Below are 21,170 nucleotides of genomic sequence, written 5' to 3'. Positions count from 1 at the left end.
ATTAAAAGTATCTTTACATTGTAACTCAAAAATTATTTTTTCAGCAAACAAGAACATTTAGAAAATGACAAGAACATTTAGAAAATGATGATTGTTTCAGACGTATGCACTATTGTTGCTTTTTGCAGAAGTTTGTAAAATGTTGTTCTGTTTTACGTAAAAATCTATAGATTTGAAATATTTTGCACAAAAACTTTGTTGTTTAGGTGTTTGAATAAAATATCTCAATTCTGACCAATTCTAACACTGGTCACATGAAAATATGCCATTACCGTGAATTAAGTGATGACGCGGAATTAGTGATGTCGAGTAGATTACATGTATTTCACTTTCAGTCATTTTGTGAAGTTTAAAACAATTCTATATAACATAAAATGTTATATGCTTTAATAAGTGAACACACTGCATTAGTCTGGTTCCTGTCGTACTATTAAACGAAGAGAAAAGGGCAGGTAATCCAGACTAATTTTTCGTCAGGATATGTGACTTTTAGCAGCGTTCAATTTAGTGTCCTATGACAAAACGGCGAGCGTAAATTTTTTAAGTCATCAGAAAAGCTGTTCTGTAAGATTTTTTGCGCTAAATGTAATTTTGCTTGTAACTAATGATCAAAGCATTGTCATAATACTGTAAAGCATAATGTCAGACATAAAATTATGAGGTTGAATCTATCATTAATAATTACTGTGCAGCTTGTTGAGATTTCTCACATGTGGTGTTATGTAATCAACAGTGATTATTTTCGGATATATCAAATTTCGGATAAATTTTATTCTTTGTTATAATAAAGATCTAGTGGAAGTTTTTCTTATTTAACACCTAAATTGTTAAATAAAAATATTACTAGTCTTAAATGGTTCCTGTGATTATAATTGAAATATTTTGTTGTTTATTATTATAGAATTTTGGGCCTGTCTAAAACGCGGACGCCTTAAGCGGACAATATAAACATATAGGGAAAACGCTGACAATATAGACAAAGAGGAAAAAAGCGGACGATATAGATATATAGTGTAGACTAATTGGTGATGATTTTGGGCATTGATGAAGTTTATAAAAATGATGTGTAATTGGATTTATACTTTAATATATAAAAAAATATAATAAATTAGAAAATTGGGAGAAATATTAAAGTAATTTATGATTGAATGTCAATGAATTTTATATTATATTTATATGACACATTTTCGGAATTTCTAAATATTGAAAACTAATATATGAAACAAATGGATCAAATGAATGTCTTTAGAATTACAATGATGGTACTAAATTGGCAACAGCTGATATGTAATTAAGGATATGTATTTCATTTTGGCATTGTTTTTGTCTGTCTTTATGTGCAGTAGGCGGACAAAATTTTTGTTCGCAAAAAAAAAAAGCCTTGATTTTTCAAAATCAAAAGTTTGTAAGAGTAATTTTTAATCATAAATTATTGATATAAATAAGTAATGACAGGCTGTTGTTTTTTTATTGATACAATATAAGCAGAAGCGTGCTGCAAATTAACGGTAATTACATAAGTGTGAACAACACGCTACTGATTAATCGTGTCGGCACTTAGCTAGAGATAACATGATACGCATTTTGCGGACAATATAGATATATAGGGAAAACGCTGACGATATAGATATAGAGGAAAAAAGCGGACGATATAGAAATTTAGAGTAGACTTAAGTATGATGAGGTGGGAATCGATGAACTTTATAGAAATGCTGTATAATAGAATAATATATTCATATACGTAAAACTTAATGGCAAATAAGATAATATATTTTTTTCAAATTACGAATGATACTAAATTGACCACATTAAAAAAAATAAGGATAAAAGCTTTCATTCACATTTGTACAATGATTTTTGGACAAAAACACGCTTATTTATAAATTCATGTTTTTAAGGTAATTTTAAAGTTTAATGGTCGTTGATAAAAAGAAAAAGGCATGCACGTATACTGTTGTGACGGACACGTGTTGCAAATTAACGACAATTAAGTGTCAACAACATGCTACCTAATTGAACCTGTCCGCTCTTTGCCATATTTTGCAGACAATATAAATATATAGAGAAAAAGCGGACGATATAGATATAGAGGAAAAAAGCGGGCGCTATAGATATAGTGTAGAATGATGTGTGAGATAAAATTATAATAAAATAGATAATGATAGTGTATAGTAATATTGTGCAGTAATAAAAACGAAGATAAAGGATGAACTTCATTGCAATTTTATTTAAGCAATATAACACATTCGGTACATGAATTTATTTTACACATACAAATAATAATATCAATGTAACAACTTAATATATGTATATAGCTATAAAGAATATAACAATCACATATTTTAACTAAATCCCTTACTTAAGACAACAATATTAAATAGACAATGTAATACACGTTTATAGAGATATTTTTTTATTTATAACAGTTTTCTATTCTCCCGTTCTATACATTTATTTCGTCAGCGTTTTCCTTCTATATCTATATCGTCCGCTTTTTCACTATATGTCTATATTGTCCGCATTTTCTGTAGCCACTTTATTAATTGTACAAGGGTGAGATGTATGATTACTTGAAATATACAAGTGTCGGTGCGTGATTAAGTCAAATACACAGGTGACACGTGGATACTTTAATTAGTTGATTGGTATTTATAGCAGAAAGTTTCTTTTATTTACTTAATGGATAAAATATAAATAAAACTAAAAAATATTATGAATTAAAGAAAGTTAATTGATATAAATTAATTATATACATGGTAGAAGCCAGATATTTTTTTATTTATAACAGTTTTCTATTCTCCCGTTCTATACATTTATTTCGTCAGCGTTTTCCTTCTATATCTATATCGTCCGCTTTTTCACTATATGTCTATATTGTCCGCATTTTCTGTAGCCACTTTATTAATTGTACAAGGGTGAGATGTATGATTACTTGAAATATACAAGTGTCGGTGCGTGATTAAGTCAAATACACAGGTGACACGTGGATACTTTAATTAGTTGATTGGTATTTATAGCAGAAAGTTTCTTTTATTTACTTAATGGATAAAATATAAATAAAACTAAAAAATATTATGAATTAAAGAAAGTTAATTGATATAAATTAATTATATACATGGTAGAAGCCAGATATTTTTTTATTTATAACAGTTTTCTATTCTCCCGTTCTATACATTTATTTCGTCAGCGTTTTCCTTCTATATCTATATCGTCCGCTTTTTCACTATATGTCTATATTGTCCGCATTTTCTGTAGCCACTTTATTAATTGTACAAGGGTGAGATGTATGATTACTTGAAATATACAAGTGTCGGTGCGTGATTAAGTCAAATACACAGGTGACACGTGGATACTTTAATTAGTTGATTGGTATTTATAGCAGAAAGTTTCTTTTATTTACTTAATGGATAAAATTTAAATAAAACTAAAAAATATTATGAATTAAAGTAAGTTTATTGATATAAATTAATTATATACATGGTAGAAGCCAGATATTTTTTTATTCATAACAGTTTTCTATTCTCCCGTTCTATACATTTATTTCGTCAGCGTTTTCCTTCTATATCTATATCGTCCGCTTTTTCACTATATGTCTATATTGTCCGCATTTTCTGTAGCCACTTTATTAATTGTACAAGGGTGAGATGTATGATTACTTGAAATATACAAGTGTCGGTGCGTGATTAAGTCAAATACACAGGTGACACGTGGATACTTTAATTAGTTGATTGGTATTTATAGCAGAAAGTTTCTTTTATTTACTTAATGGATAAAATTTAAATAAAACTAAAAAATATTATGAATTAAAGTAAGTTTATTGATATAAATTAATTATATACATGGTAGAAGCCAGATATTTTTTTATTCATAACAGTTTTCTATTCTCCCGTTCTATACATTTATTTCGTCAGCGTTTTCCTTCTATATCTATATCGTCCGCTTTTTCACTATATGTCTATATTGTCCGCATTTTCTGTAGCCACTTTATTAATTGTACAAGGGTGAGATGTATGATTACTTGAAATATACAAGTGTCGGTGCGTGATTAAGTCAAATACACAGGTGACACGTGGATACTTTAATTAGTTGATTGGTATTTATAGCAGAAAGTTTCTTTTATTTACTTAATGGATAAAATGTAAATAAAACTAAAAAATATTATGAATTAAAGAAAGTTAATTGATATAAATTAATTATATACATGGTAGAAGCCAGATATTTTTTTATTTATAACAGTTTTCTATTCTCCCGTTCTATACATTTATTTCGTCAGCGTTTTCCTTCTATATCTATATCGTCCGCTTTTTCACTATATGTCTATATTGTCCGCATTTTCTGTAGCCACTTTATTAATTGTACAAGGGTGAGATGTATGATTACTTGAAATATACAAGTGTCGGTGCGTGATTAAGTCAAATACACAGGTGACACGTGGATACTTTAATTAGTTGATTGGTATTTATAGCAGAAAGTTTCTTTTATTTACTTAATGGATAAAATGTAAATAAAACTAAAAAATATTATGAATTAAAGAAAGTTAATTGATATAAATTAATTATATACATGGTAGAAGCCAGATATTTTTTTATTTATAACAGTTTTCTATTCTCCCGTTCTATACATTTATTTCGTCAGCGTTTTCCTTCTATATCTATATCGTCCGCTTTTTCACTATATGTCTATATTGTCCGCATTTTCTTTAGCGACTTTATTAATTGTACAAGGGTGAGATGTATGATTACTTGAAATATACAAGTGTCGGTGCGTGATTAAGTCAAATACACAGGTGACACGTGGATACTTTAATTAGTTGATTGGTATTTATAGCAGAAAGTTTCTTTTATTTACTTTATGGATAAAATATAAATAAAACTAAAAAATATAATGAATTAAAGAAAGTTAATTGATATAAATTAATTATATACATGGTAGAAGCCAGATATTTTTTTATTTATAACAGTTTTCTATTCTCCCGTTCTATACATTTATATTTCGTCAGCGTTTTCCTTCTATATCTATATCGTCCGCTTTTTCACTATATGTCCGCGTTTTCTATTTCGACTTGATGAAATATGGTATAAAGTATCAATTTTAATAATGTGACAAAGTCATTCACACTTAATTGTAATGCTTTAAGTTAATTTGCAACACGTGTATTTTCACCGGTAAACGTTAATTTTCAAAAATATACTCATTCGCCCACTATTTCATAATTATATATGTACACAAAAGAAGATTCGGCTAATATGTCAATTAATGTGCAATATAGAAACAAAAGTAAATTACAAATCATAGTAAATTGTATATTTTGAAAAAAAATGTCAATCTACACTATATATCTATATCGTCCGCTTTTTTCCTCTATGTCTATATTGTCAGCGTTTTCCCTATCTGTTTATCATGTCCGCGAATTGCGTATGCAAAGTGTTCAAATATATTCAAACTTATTTGTTGTGCCCTTATTCAGTTTTCCGCACGTGACTGTTGCATGTTTTGTACTGTTTAATTAAAAGTTATTAAGTCAATTAACATGAACAAATAAAAAACATAAATTTAAGAATTTGAACAAATAAATTAACTAAAGTCTTTTTTAATCATTATTATAATTACACCTTTCAGATATTACTTTATAAAAGTCAATTATTAGCCTTTAATATGAATTTAACTATGCTCAGTCATTTTACACTATATATCTATATCGTCCGCTTTTTTCCTCTTTGTCTATATCGTCAGCGTTTTCCCTATATGTTTATATTGTCCGCTTAAGGCGTCCGCGTTTTAGACTGCGCCCTAGAATTTTGCACTGAGCAATGAAAAGGTTTCAAACTGATTCAGTTTGAGGCCAGGGCTAAAGTAGACTTGTCATTTACATTGGAAAAAGAAAATGATTGTAAGAAAACTGAAGGCAACCGAGACAGATTTATTTAAATTTTTATCATAAACACAAAAATGTGTACTGTTAAGTGATTTTTAACTGTTTAAAGCAAGTTTTGAAAAAAATCATTGACCTTTTCGAAAAAACCTAGCTAAACACCGTTTTCTGTTATGTTACGGATATACATGTAGCTCTGGAGAATAACACCTAATGAAGTACAAAACACGGTTACATGATATTTCTATTTTTCTATCATTATTTTACCGTTTAAGGTGAAAGAAATGATGTGTTTGAAAATTATCAATATTCCTTTAACAGGCTGGGGAAAATGCCCGATCAGGCTTATGACATAAAAAATCATATTTATAAAAAAGTAATACAGATATTTCTTATAAACTTTGTTTGTTTATTGAGAATAATATTTGACATAAAATAGAAAGAAAAATAATTGGCTACTGTCACTTTTGTGAGAATTATTTTCCCTTTTTCATGTTTTTATAACACATAATTTTTGAAGTCTTTAAAAAATAAGTTACATATGCAAAATGTAAAACAAAATAAAAACTTCTTTATGCTCTTATTCATTGCGCCAACACCTGTCAGCATGCATATCATTCAGTTTTCAGAGAAAACTTTAAAGTATAATGTTCAGTGCAGGGATTTTTTTAAGAATTTTGGGAACATGAAATGAAATTGGGAATTTCAGTGGTGTTTTGTTAAAAATTGGGGCAAAAAATGCATGACTGAAATTTTCCAGTGATTTAATGGCAGGATGGCATCATAAACATTTAAGCACTGTAAGAGTGAAGAAGCTCTTATTTTCAAAGATAAGAGAATTTTTTTTCAATATTTTTATTTTGTAACTTTCAATTGGGAATTTTTTCCTGTGGATTGGGAAAAAAATATACTATTTTCATGTAGATAAGGTTATTCATTTGGGAATATGACCCAATAACGGCTATAAAATAAGCCAAAAAAAATCTCGGCAGTGTCAAAGAATTTTCAAAATATAAATGCCAAAAACAGAATATTTAATCTAAATATATATAATAAAGGTACTGGCGCAATAATCTAGAGCAAAATGAAGTTGATAAGCACATTTCTAAATTAAGAATTAAACATTACAACATAATTTTTATAAACTTCAAATATTTTGATTCCAAAAAATGGGAAAAAGGGAAATAATTCTAAGAAAATAAAAGATAACCAAAATATTCTTATTTTGATTTGTATCATATATTAATATAATATAAAGGCTTAATAAACAAAACAAGTTGGAAAGAAACATATTAATTATTTTTCTAGAAATATAGTATTTTATGTCATAAGCCCGATTGGGCATTTTCACCAGCCTGTTGGACAGTTATGATCTGAAAACTAAAGACTTTCGATGTGGCGGCATGACAAGTAATCTAATAATTGGTAGCAGCATGTGTTCATACCTCGTCAGGGGCAAGTTGTTGTTTCTTCAGGGGCAAGCTGTTGTTTCTTTGAGCAAGAAACTTTACACTCATTGCTCAGTACTGGTTGGTTCCAGGATTGGATTCGAAAGTGTGTCTATTAGCTTAATATAGCTTCTTACACGTCCAAATTAAAGTAAATTCTGTATAAACCAAAACCTGGGACATACTATAACTGTAACGTTTTTCCCAGCCAAAACTAAAGACTAACATGCATTTAGATAATTGCTTTTAACTTTTCTCTTACTGAAATTTGAACTCTAAATAATAAAATACCTCTGTCAATGTAATATGATTGTTAACATCAGCCATTACAAGGATATTGTATGACCTATTAATCCTAAGAAACATTTCCTTCAGGCATCAGGCATTTTACTATTTATATTTTTAGACCAAAATTTTTTTACCCTTACCTTGCTGAATTATCTTTAATGTACTTGCCAATCTTTCAATCTGGACAAAACCATTTATCACTTTTAGAGAAAATTTAAAATATGTACAGATTGAGTAGCAAACACTTCACCTAACAGACCACGACTGCCAGCTATCTTGATCTGCACTAAAAAAATCTCTTTCTGCCAGCAGGCTGAAGGGTAACAAACTTTCTACTATTGTCGAAAATGCATCAGTAATTTATTTACACAATATTTTCTTATTTTTAACAGGTTATGATAAGAGTGGTAAGAAATGTTCGTCTGAGAACATTAAAACTACTAGCCCAACCCAAATTAGAATTATATGAGGGTAAAGAAACAATAATTCACTACTTGAAAACAAAATCTTCAATTACAACTCTTGAAAAGACATTTCTACCATTGTTGTGTAACAGGTTCATGTCCACCATGTCGAGTGATAAAGACACTGCCAACAAGAAGAGGAAGTTGGATAGTGATGACCAGTTGAAGGAAAATGGTGAACCTGCAGTTAAGAAAACATCTACTGAAGATTTTGAGGAGAAAATCAAAGACACGCGGATGTCAGTATGTGGGTCGGTTGCAGAGTTTAAATTCAACAAGAAACGCGTACGCGTGTTGTCAAAGACTCAGGATTTTCCAGATGAAAGTAATGGTGTGGTCTACTGGATGTCAAGAGATCAAAGAGTGCATGGTGATTCATTCCATTATTTCAGTATTCTTTTTAATTTGCCCTACTTTTAGCATTATAAAATTTTCATTTTCTAGTTCTAGATATTTCTATAGATTACACATGTATTTGAACAAAGTTAACCAGGAACCCAAAGAACAGAATTTGATATGTTCACTCTTACATACAGGCTTGCTTAACTTAATTTTAGCATATAACAAATAATAGTTACAGAAATGTTGGTCTCTGGTCTATGACCCTACAAAACCAGGTGGATGATACATAAGGAATAGCTTTTATGTATAGATTAGTAGGGAGACCTAAAATGGAGTAAATTATTATTAAAAGGTTTTTTTTTCCTCCCCCCCACCCAGTTTTCCCTTAAAATACAATTGACATAATGTTTTTTCTTCCACTTTGGCATAAATATATGTTATTTAATTTCTTTCGCATTTTAAGTGAAGAGCCCTTTTTCCTTGCCTGTGAAACCCCCCTTCCCCCCCTCCCAGCTGATTATTGATAACATTCAAGAAGTTGAGTGTCCTTTGATATGAGATACACATGTTTATAATGACTTTCGAGTCTTTTGTGCTGTTTAGTTTTCAAATCTTCACAGTACATGAAATTAATTTATTTTATTATTTCCATATTTCCAGATAACTGGGCATTACTTTATGCTCAAAAATTGGCTTTGAAGTTGGAGGTTCCCCTTCATGTTTGTTTCTGTCTGGTTCCGAAATTCCTCGAGGCAACCATCAGACATTACACATTCATGTTGGAAGGACTAAGGGAAATTGAAAAGGTACTGCTAACTTATTACAACGCTTTTTATGCTCCTATTTTATCTTGTGACTCTCAAACACATTAAATAAGCTAATTCAATTGTCTCACTCTACTGATTCAGAACGTAGTTTGTCACTTGAGGAGAAAATTTGCAGTAACTTGGAAGTTATCCGGAAAACCTGGTCAGATGGATGGTTGGCAGAGATTTGACCAAAAAAGTGTTAAAATTGTATTAAAACCATCAAAACAAACATACAGTCAGTAAACTCTTAGATAAAGTGTAATTTGATTTTTCATCTGAGAATTATAAACCAAGGTATATTTTATATATTGTAGGAGTGTAAAGAACTTGGGATAAGTTTCCATCTGCTAATAGGCCATGCCAAGGAAGTTCTTCCTACATTTGTTAAGGAGCATTCTATTGGTGGACTGGTCACTGATTTCTGTCCACTTAGAGTACCAAGAGCATGGGTAGATGATGTTGTGAAGGCTGTACCAAAGGATATTGCTGTTTGCCAGGTAAATTGTAAAGTAACTGCTATTTAAACAACCTGTAAATTTATTGACATTGCAACATGGACGTGTTATGCTTCTTAATTGTGAATAATTCATCTGTGATAGGGCGACTTAAAATAGGGAAAAAACAGAATCTCTAAAGAACGTCCATCACCACAAAATTTAAAATGCTGCAGGCTCGTTTGAGCCTGTTCACGAAGAGTACTGGTAAATGCAAGTTACCCTCCACACCCCCTAGCACTGGCTTTAGCAGAATTCAACATTTAAACAAGAAAATGATGAAATTTTGAATTTAGAAACATCTGTAGATGTGTTCATATGGCGGTTAAAACCCAACTAAATCAACAAACTAATTATGCCATGTAATCATGTCATTATTTTATAGAAATTTACAAAACATCATATACAAATTCCATATGCAGTTGCACGGAATAAAGTTTTAAATTTTGGATCAAGATAAAAATTTGTACCAAAACAGTCATGTATTTAAGTACTAACTTGGAAAATTTCAAAAGTGCCACTCGACCATATAAATGATATATATTGTAAACTGCACAGTTGTGACAGTTTTATATACATGGCTGCTGTCAATTTATGTAGAAATCTTAACTTTTTTCTCTGAAAGGTGAAATTTGCTCAGCTGTATTATAAATTCATTTAAATATTCCTGACACTGATTACATGGCCTAACGGCTGGGCTTATATTTCCAAACAATCGTTTATATAGGGCCATACATGTACATCCTGTCAAAAATCATTATAACTACATGTAGTTGTATATGTGCTAGCCAAGAAGTTATGACAGTTACTGTATTTATTATAATTATGTATGTCAGGTTGATGCCCACAACCTTGTACCGTGTTGGGAAGCTTCACCGAAGCTAGAGTATGGTGCCAGAACAATACGTAACAAAATACATAACCAGTTGTCCGGTTTCCTCACAGAATATCCACCAGTCTGTAAACACAAGTTTCAGCCTAAAAATGAACCAAAGGTAGGTTTTGAAACAATGCTAGTTATTGTTTCTATAGAATTTGAAGGACATTACATAATCGTTAACTTAGTGCAGTTACATGTTAAGTTCTTAATTTAATTAAGAGTTAGCCAGTTATTGCACAACGATGAAGATATATCTTTCAATTGTGAATTCTATAGTGTTCTTTTAATTTCTTAAACTTGGAAATTTTTATGTTTTCAGTTAGTACCTTTATGGAAACTCTTTTGTTCTTCCTATATGAAGAAAAAACAACATTTTAAATCACACATGCACTTATTGAAGAATAATTCAACCACTTGTACTATAGATTATAGATTAATCTTATATAAGTTTCATACCCAACCACGCCCGGCAAACTGTCGCTCCACTTCAAAATTGTGGTGTACGGTAAAACGAGCGAACGGCATTTCCGAGATAGAGCGGAAGGCCGATTTAAACGCCTAATTGTAAGTATTGTTTATGTTTTTGTCTTGTTATTCATTTAAGTTGTATTTTTTCGAAAAACGGAAAATGTAGTTCCGTGTAGGAATGATTTAGGCTTCCAATGATCTAAGCTGTAACAAAAAGAAAATTATATTAAGCCCGAGAGAACTTTTCTCCCTGACGAAGCGAACGATGATTTGTAGAATATTGAACTTCCCAACCATAGAAATGCCATACCCTTCGAATTACTTGAAAAAGTGTATTAGTAAATTATCAACCCGTAATAAGAACTTGTCCTTCGTGCAAAATAAATTACTCCTGAAGGATTTCTTAAATTTGTAAATCAATATTTTTCGAAAGTAGTGGAGCGAAAGGGCAAGAGATGGAGCAAAAGGTTCGATGTTGAGCGCAAGGCGATATTAATTTGACGTATTAGGAGGAGCGTAGTCTATGATTTTTTACATATAAAAGATATCGAAGTTAATATAGACGTGATCAAGTGTTAAGACCGATATATATATACCTTTTAAAGACAACTAATAAAGTGTGATATCCTTTCAACGACTATAGCGTAATAAATGTAATCGCGAAGGTGTCGCCTATGGCTGCCGTGTAGATTCCAAGCGTGCATTATTTATGTTCGAAATTTGGATGAGGCCCGATCATTGAATCATACACATGTATGCATGGCATAATACAGGATGTCACTTATTCGAGGTCAATCATGATTTTTCACACGGTTATGTACATTTAAAAACGTGTGTCCGTGCAAATGCGACAAAATCGAATATTTTTAGTTCTACCGCGAACAAATGTTTCCGAGCAGGTACGTGTAACTCGATTGTTCACGCCAAAATGTTATGTTTTTCAAAAAGTTAGATATTCAAGGTGCAGATCAGAAACAAAATTATGCAATGCATGGAACACATTAAATTAAATGGGTCACTTCTACCGAGTTCAGTTCACAATAACTTTCTGTAATTAATAGCTCTAACGTACCTGTTCGGAGCAAAAACACAAAAAAGCCACGTTTTCATGACTTTGTAAGGTGGGGAATCGCTATGAAAATGGTTGACAAGGTATCAGTCGTTATAATTCCAGTTATGTTTCAAGATACTTCCTCCCTTATTTAGCATTGTTGTTTAGTTTATTATTTTCCTCTCAAAGTGTAAATAGAAATTTCTCCTATAACTAAGTCTATTATATTATTGATAATTTTAGTCCGTACACCGACTGAGCTCTGCCTTTTTTACTACGATTGTTTTGTTCATAGATAAACAAACAAAATCTTAGATATTTATTTTAACTTATTTTTTTCTTAAACCAAGATTTGTACTGCAGTGTTTGATTATAAAAGTAAACATTTCTATTTACACTTTGAGAGGAAAATAATAAACTAAACAACAATGCTAAATAAGGGAGGAAGTATCTTGAAACATAACTGGAACACGTGTTATATCCTTATAACGACTGACACCTTGTCAACCATTTTCATAGCGATTCCCCACCTTACAAATTCATGAAAACGTGGCTTATTTGTGTTTTTGCTCAGAACAGGTACGTTAGAGCTATTAATTACAGAGTTATTGTGAACTGAACTCGGTAGAAGTGACCCATTTAATTTAATGTGTTCCATGCATTGCATAATTTTGTTTCTGATCTGCACCTTGAATATCTAACTTTTCGAAAAACATAACATTTTGGCGTGAACAATCGAGTTACACCCGTACCTGCTCGGAAACATTGTTCGCGGTAGAACTAAAATATTCGATTTTGTCGCATTTGCACGGACACACGTTTTTAAATGTACATAACCGTGTGAAAAATCATGATTGACCTCGAATAAGTGACATCCTGTATTATGCCATGCATACATGTGTATGATTCAATGATCAGGCCTCATCCAAATTTCGAACATAAATAATGCACGCTTGGAATCTACACGGCAGCCATAGGCGACACCTTCGCGATTACATTTATTACCCTATAGTCGTTGAAAGGATATCACACTTTTTTAGCTGTCTTTAAAAGGTATATATATATCGGTCTTAACACTTGATCACGTCTATATTAACTTCGGTATCTTTTATATGTAAAAAATCATAGACTACGCTCCTCCTAATACGTCAAATTAATATCGCCTTGCGCTCAACATCGAACCTTTTGCTCCATCTCTTGCCCTTTCGCTCCACTACTTTCGAAAAATATTGATTTACAAATTTAAGAAATCCTTCAGGAGTAATTTATTTTGCACGAAGGACAAGTTCTTATTACGGGTTGATAATTTACTAATACACTTTTTCAAGAAATCCGAAGGGTATGGCATTTCTATGGTTGGGAAGTTCAATATTCTACAAATCATCGTTCGCTTCGTCAGGGAGAAAAGTTCTCTCGGGCTTAATATAATTTTCTTTTTGTAACAGCTTAGATCATTGGAAGCCTAAATCATTCCTACACGGAACTACATTTTCCGTTTTTCGAAAAAAATACAACTTAAATGAATAACAAGACAAAAACATAAACAATACTTACAATTAGGCGTTTAAATCGGCCTTCCGCTCTATCTCGGAAATGCCGTTCGCTCGTTTTACCGTACACCACAATTTTGAAGTGGAGCGACAGTTTGCCGGGCGTGCCAACTAAATAAATAAATTAACTTTACTTTCTTAACTTCATTTTTTTTCACCTACCTATCATTATGTTTCTTTTAGATAGCTGGTAATATTGTTTGATAATTTTTGATTTACTGTTTTTACAATAATGATTTATTTTCCTATTCGAAATGCAGCCAATAGACTGGGACTCGGCCTATGCAAGCCTTGAAGTGAACCAGACTGTGGGCCCGGTAGAATGGGCAAAGCCTGGAACCAGCGCTGGGATAAAAATGCTTGAATCATTCTGTAAGGAACGGCTGAGATATTTTGGCAGTGAGAGGAATAATCCGAACAAAAATTCACTTAGTAACCTGTCTCCATGGATACATTTTGGTAAATAATATTTGTTTGATTGTTGCTAACTAGAGGAAAATTATAATACAAAGATGCATGCCTACTTGAGATGGTCTCATATGATCAATGCATCAATGAATCGTGATTATTGCCCTCATGATGCAGTATCATGATATAGTGCTGAGATTGAGGTATTGATATATGCTGCTTTTGTCTAGATTAACTGTGTGAACATTTCTTATTGTGTCATAGATATGTTATAGCTTATTGTTTATTACATAACTTTATGACACAATTCCAGCCAGATGAAAAGCTGTATACATTCTTTCAAAAGTGGTTACTTTACCAGACACATGTTTACACCATATGCCATGCTCTTGATGTATCTATAATTGACTGGTTTACTTCTATTTTTCATAATTTAACAAATTTTAACTCACTATTTGACACCAGGTCAGATATCTGTACAGCGCTGTGTCCTCATGGTGAAACAGTACAGGGGGAAATACAAGGAAGGGGTAGATGCCTACATAGAGGAGGCCGTCATCAGACGAGAACTGTCCGATAACTTCTGCTACTACAATGAACACTATGATAGTATAGAAGGTACGATTTAAATCTACAAACTGTCAAACCTTTGTCCAATGACAACCTGCGAGAAGAAGCCACCTATGTTTGTATGTTTGTTTGATTGGGTTTTACGTCACACCAACACAGTATAGGTCATATGGCGACATTCCAGCTTTACTGGTGGAGAAAGAGCTCAGGGGCCCTTCCTTGCATTATTTCAGGCATGAACGGGCACCTGAGTAGAAACACCAAAGTTCCATAAGCTTGCGTGATAGCTTCCTCACATGAAAGAATCCAAAGTCCCTGTCCTGTTTCGAACCCACAGAGGTGAGGGGCAAGTGGTTTAAAGTCATCGACCTTAACCACTCGGCCATGGACGCCCCGTAGGCTACCTATGTATAAAGACCTTAATTTTATTGCAAAATTGAAAGAAAAGATTTCTTTTATTATGACAAGGTTTTTATGGCTCATTTTGATGGCCAATATTGGGTCATTTGCCCAGTGTCAAAAAGTATGGATTTTTTTCCCAATTTCAAGGAAAGAATTCCCAATTTAAAGATATAGTATGTTCAAATTTTATATTTAAATATTGATATCATACACAGTCTTTTTGTACATATATAATACACATGTTTTGACTTCACACAAAGTAGATATGTTATGTACACTGTAAGTGGACACACTATGAATATATAGTTTCATTAAAAAAAACTGGCAGTTTTTAGCTCACCTGAGCATGCTCAGGGTGAGCTTTTAGGATCGATGATTGTCCGTCGTCCGTGCTCATTTAGTTGTTAACACTCTAGCGGTCGCATTTTTGCCTCAATCATCATCAAACTTGGTCAGGATGCTTATCTAGTTGATAGCTCAGCTAAGTTCGAACATGGGTCATCTCGGATGAAAAACTAGGTCACTGGAGCTAAAAATAGAAAAACCTTGTTTACACTCTAGCGGTCACATTTTTGCATCAATCATCATCAAACTTGGTCTAGGTGATAGCTCAGATGAGTTCGAATATGGGTCATCTCGGATGGAAAACTAGGTCACCGGAGCTGAAAATAGAAAAACCTTGTTAACACTCCAGCGGTCACATTTTGCCTCAATCATCATCAAACTTTGTCAGTATGCTTATCTAGTTGATAGCTCGGATGAGTTCGAACATGAATCATCTCGGATGAAAAACTAGGTCACAAGAGCTAAAAATAGAAAAACCTTATTAACACTAGAGGTCACAATTTTGCCTCAATCATCATCAAACTTGGTCAGGATGTTTGTCTAGGTGATAGCTCGGATGAGTTCGAACATGGCTTATCTCGGATAAAAAAGTAGGTCACCGGAGCGAAAAATAGAAAAACCTTGTTAACACTCTAGCGGTCACATTTTTGCATCAATCATCATCAAACTTGGTCAGAATGCTTGTCTAGGTGATAGCTCGGATGAGTTTGAACATGGGTCATCTCGGATGAAAAACTAGGTCACCGGAGCTAAAAAATAGAAAAACCTTGTTAACACTCCATCGGTCACAATTTCGCCTCAATCATCATCAAACTTGGTCAAGATGCTTGTTTAGGTGATAGCTTTGATGAGTTCGAACATATGTCATCCTGGATGAAAAACTAGGTCACAGGAGCTAAAAATAGAAAAACCTTATTAACACTCTAGCGGTCACATTTTTGCCTCAATCATCATCAAACTTGATCAGGATGCTTTCTAGATGATAGCTTGGATGAGTTTGAACATGGGTCATATCGGATGAAAAAGTAGGTCACCAGAGCTAAAAATAGTAAAACCTTGTTAACACTCTAGCGGTCACATTTTTTGACACAAGTGTCATCAAACTTTATCAGGATGCTTGTCTAGGTTCTTGCTCGGATGAGTTCGAACATGGGTCATCTCGGATGAAAAACTAGGTCACAGGAACTAAAAATAGAAAAACCTTGTTAGCACTCTAGTGGTCACAATTGTGACTCAATTGTCATCAAACTTGGTCAGGAAACTTGTCTAGGTCATTGCTGGGATCAAATCAAACATGGGTCATCTCGGATGAAAAACTAGGTCACCGGAGCTAAAAATAGAAAAATCTTGTTAACACTCTAGTGGCTACTGTTGTGATCCAAATATCCTCAATTTAACTAAATTGGTCTGAAAGTTAGTTTTGATGATTTCTAAGTCAAGTTCGAACATGGGTCATCTTGGATGAAAAACTAGGTCACACCGCCCAAATATGGAAAAACCTTGTTAACATTCTAGTGGTCACATTTTCGACTCAATTATCATCAAACTTGGTCAGGATGCTTGTCTAGGTAATTGCTCAGATGATTTCGAAATTGCATGTGAAACTAGGTCACCGGAGCTAAAAATAGAAAAATCTTGTTAACACTCTAGTTGCTACTGTTTTGATCCAAATATCCTGGAAATTGGTCTGAAAGTTTGTTTTGATGATTTCTAGGTCAAGTTTGAATATGGGTCACCTGGGTAAAAAACTAGGTCACACTGCTCAAATATGGTCAGTCCTTGTTAACACTGTAGTGGTCACATTTTTGACTCACCTGTCATGAGACTTGGTCAGAATGCTTGTCTAGGTAATTGTTTGGATGAGTTTGATGGGTCAGGTGAGCAATCTAGGGCCATCATGGCCCTCTTGTTTAAGAAAGACTCGAAATAAGGAAGGTGGATTCCCATACATACATGATATTTTGCAGATTCTTTAATCTATAGAAGACATTTTCAGTAAGAATTTTACAGATTTCAATACATTTCAGCAATAAAAATATTTTACTCAAAGATGAGCATAGCATATCTTTAAGGTCATGTATCACTATTTGCAGGAGCATATGATTGGGCTAAACAGACTTTGAAAGCTCATGAGAAAGATAAAAGAGAATATGTTTATAGCAGGGAAAAACTGGAACAAGGCAAGACTCATGATCACCTGTGGAATGCTGCACAGGTAAGAATATTTAACATTTCTTTACTTTCATTCTGTAGTGGCTGTAACATTTGGTAAAGGAATGTCAACCAGCTTAGTTCAATTTTGAGAACATCAGATTTGATTTAGGAAAAAGTGAAATTTCTTCATAACCGTTGATTTTGTTTGTTTGGTTTTATGGCACACCAACACAATTTAAGCCATAGGGCACCAAAACAGGAAAGATGGTTTTGACTAACCTCGGTTGTTACAAACTTAAAGCAGCACCAGTGGTCAAAACCAACCCATCTGCTGGAGCTAAGAGATGCACAGACTCTAGACATCCAAACCCAATTAGGTGTGCAGATATAAGTGGTGGCTGCTATTCTGATGCCTCAACCTTTAAACATGTTAAAGGCAACCCCTCAGCCACAAGGGGTCCATAACCATTGGTCTCACATTTTGAGTCTAATGGTCCTTTATCTTCCTTTGCTGCTTCCGAAAAACATGTGTCAGTCACTTGCTGAGAAATAAGATTTTTTTCTGTTTGATTATCCAAGAAAGCTAATTAGGCAGGTTAACCACCAAGATATGACCAGAAGTGTGTTGAAAACAGCATAAAATCTGGAGAAAAAAATAAAACAACAAACAATAGTGTAAGAATAATATTCTTTTACTTCTCTATTGCAATTATACACTAGATGTAGTTAGGTATATTATCTATTTTATCCTCCTTTTATTTTGCAAAAAAGGGAAATAAGCCTTCTGAGGTGTTCTGAAACTGACTAAGAATCACAGTATTTTCTAGTATCCAGTTTGTTGTATTTTGGTTGTTTTTTGGCTGTTTTTTTTCCATAATATTATACATAATTTGAAACAAGGTATTTTTAAGACACCAAAAAAGATGTCATTTCACATTTTATCAATCCTCTCATCCTAGAAAGTTGCTAAAAAATTCGAGGTTGTTAACAAACTTACAACAAATCAATTCCTTAGCGTAGTTTTATCAAATCGGTTTGGGTTTAAAGATTTGTTTTTGACCTTGTAGAATCAGATGGTAAATGAAGGGAAGATGCATGGGTTTATGAGAATGTACTGGGCAAAGAAGATCCTTGAATGGACAAGTAGTCCAAGTGAAGCTCTAGAGATAGCTATATACCTCAATGATAAATACAACTTGGACGGACGAGATCCCAATGGTTATGTGGGTAAGTCAGGCTTTAACCATTAACTCTTAACCTGTTGAATTTGTATTATTATAATAATGGATTTGCCCTGCTTGGCGCAGTCTATATTTAAGTTTAAGGGTAAATATAAAGTTACAAAATTTGTGCTGCCAACTGTATAATAGGCCAGATCTCAAACAATAAAGTCTTAATGGTCATTTTGAGTCTCATCACTGACTTAAAACTCATGTAGGACAAGTAGTCTGTCATATAGGAGAAATCGATGATTATTTTTGTTAGTTATTTATGACAAAAACTGTGTTCGAATTGGCAGGAAAAAACAACACAGAAAAATGAACAAATCAGATTGTACTGACATATTACGTATATTTCAGGTTGCATGTGGTCGATCTGTGGAATACACGACCAGGGCTGGAAGGAGAGAGAAGTGTTTGGTAAGATACGGTACATGAACTACAACGGGTGTAAGAGAAAGTTTGACGTGGGCAGTTACGAGGCAAAATACCGTCGGCAGACTATCAGTAAATGAAAGAGATAATCAGCACTAAGCAGATCGTGGGTCATGTGATCCAGACTTTGACTGGAATTAGTGCAAGGGTGTAGTAGTGAACTGGTTGTCCTCGTTGGAAACATAGCTGTCAAATACATGTACTTTGAAAGGGTTGTAGTTTTGCCGTTTTTGGCCACAAAAGCCAGAATTGAAATCGTCAGTACAATTATTGTGCTGAATTTATAGAGAAACTGTGTTATGTCAGTAACAATTAAAAAAAACATTGCATGTATCTTGAAAAATTATTGGTCATGATGTTTGAACTATTTGAAGATTCATATTTTGCTGAAAGATGTTACTAGAACTGCTGATCAAGATGTGGATCTTTAGACTGTCTGGAGATTATCTTTACCAAAGCTCAGGTCATTTTTCTTATAGCTATTGGAGTCATTTTGATACACATATATGATTTGTTGTTGTTGTTGTTATTGCATGATTTGTATATATACAATGTAGTTAGATCTCTAGTTCAACATATATTTACTGTTGTTATAAATTCATAAAAAAGAACCATAATACTTTGCATTGTAATATCTTTTTTTAATATACACATGTACAAATGTCAAGAAACTTTTCCTCATTGGTAAATAGCAAAATGTTTTGCTGCCTCATTGCAGTGTAAGAGCCACGTGTAATACTGTTATTCTTTTGTAAAAGTTTTCATTGTTATTTTAGTTTTATCTTTTTAGCTCAACTGTCACAAAGTGACAGGGTGAGCTTTTGTGATCGCTTTTCGTCCGGCGTCCGGCTGTCCGTCCGTCCGTAAACTTTTACTTTAAATGACATCTCCTCATAAACCACTAAGCCAATTTCATCCAAACTTCACAGGAATGTTCCTTGGTAGTCACCTTTAAAAATTGTTCAAAGAATTTAATTCCATGCAGAACTCTGGTTGCCATAGCAACCGAAAGAAAAAACTTAAAATATCTTCTTTTAAAAAACCCAAAGAGCTAGAGCTTAGATATTTGGCATGAAACATCTTCTAGTGAGTGTCTACTAAGTTTGTTCAAATAAAAGCCCTGGGGTCAAAATTGGCCCCGCCCCAGGGGGTCATTGATTTTTCCTATATGCATATAGTAAAAACTTAAAAAATCTTCTTTTAAAGAACTCAAAGAGCTAGAGCTAAGATATTTAGCATGAAACATCTTCTAATGAGTGTCTACCAAGTTTGTTCAAATAAAAGCCCTGGGGTCAAAATTGGCCCCGCCCCAGGGGGTTATTGATTTTCCCTATATGCATATACAGTCGACTCTCGTTATCTCGAAGTCATCGGGACCGTCCAAAAAGTATCGAGATAACGAAATGTCGAGATAAACATATACATATAAGGGTTTGAACAAGGCAAAAACTGATTTTTACAAAAGACATGTGCATACCTTATGTCAAATAAACTATGATATCCCATGTCTTGTTTCGTAAGCCTAGTCAATATTTAATAAAGTAACATTAGCGGATGTTTACCAGCGGAAATACGGGTGTCTGTGATAAAAACACATAGTGAGGTTTACTCAGTAATACACCAATACAGTGAAAATATTATTGTTTTCAGGGTGGTTGATCCGGATATCCTCCCGGGTTAGTTATCGGGTCTTTCTCGAGGTTGTTCGGCCGCTGATTTTTTGATGTTGTGAAACAATATTGTAACCATAACGTCTCTATACTTTCACTGTATTTCATTTACATTTAAAGTCATAATGAATTGATACAGTATTCGAACATTTATAAAGAACGTAAAATTCAATTATTTTTGGACATAAGTCAATCAACACGCTAATTAGATTAACTTTTATAATAACACCTCAACTTGTTACAAACATGATCATCATTATGACACGCGCTATTGAGCAATTATCGTCTGGTTTGTGTTTT

The 21,170-nt window shown here is 33.0% G+C and overlaps 1 protein-coding gene across 2 annotated transcripts; it reads left to right on the top strand.

The window, feature by feature from the left end:
- The first annotated feature begins 503 nt into the window (after positions 1-503).
- Positions 504-20,546, top strand: LOC132724453 (deoxyribodipyrimidine photo-lyase-like). 2 transcript variants are annotated; one of them, XM_060709317.1, is made up of 10 exons: positions 504-564; positions 8,001-8,442; positions 9,075-9,220; positions 9,538-9,720; positions 10,554-10,712; positions 13,927-14,125; positions 14,540-14,692; positions 17,485-17,606; positions 18,613-18,772; positions 19,126-20,546. In XM_060709317.1, the coding sequence occupies exons 2-10, from the start codon at positions 8,004-8,006 to the stop codon at positions 19,278-19,280; spliced, it is 1,716 nt and encodes a 571-aa protein (XP_060565300.1). In that variant the 5' UTR covers positions 504-564; positions 8,001-8,003; the 3' UTR covers positions 19,281-20,546. The 2 variants fall into 2 exon arrangements, with proteins under 2 accessions (XP_060565300.1, XP_060565301.1); XM_060709318.1 differs by having other exon boundaries at positions 557-585.
- Positions 20,547-21,170: the final 624 nt, after the last annotated feature.

Source organism: Ruditapes philippinarum, unplaced genomic scaffold (assembly GCF_026571515.1).
Source record: "Ruditapes philippinarum isolate M1 unplaced genomic scaffold, ASM2657151v2 ctg176_1_1_1_1, whole genome shotgun sequence".
Classification (NCBI taxonomy): domain Eukaryota; kingdom Metazoa; phylum Mollusca; class Bivalvia; order Venerida; family Veneridae; genus Ruditapes; species Ruditapes philippinarum.
This window is presented reverse-complemented; position numbering and strand designations above follow the sequence as displayed.

What these genes read in the sequence shown, in the direction of transcription:
- LOC132724453 (XM_060709317.1), top strand. Translation starts at nt 8,004, where the DNA reads ATGATAAGAGTGGTAAGAAATGTTCGTCTGAGAACATTAAAACTACTA. An exon ending in AAGAGATCAAAGAGTGCATG is followed by an intron (nt 8,443 to 9,074) that starts GTGATTCATTCC and finishes CCATATTTCCAG; the next exon opens with ATAACTGGGCATTACTTTAT. An exon ending in GTCTCCATGGATACATTTTG is followed by an intron (nt 14,126 to 14,539) that starts GTAAATAATATT and finishes ATTTGACACCAG; the next exon opens with GTCAGATATCTGTACAGCGC.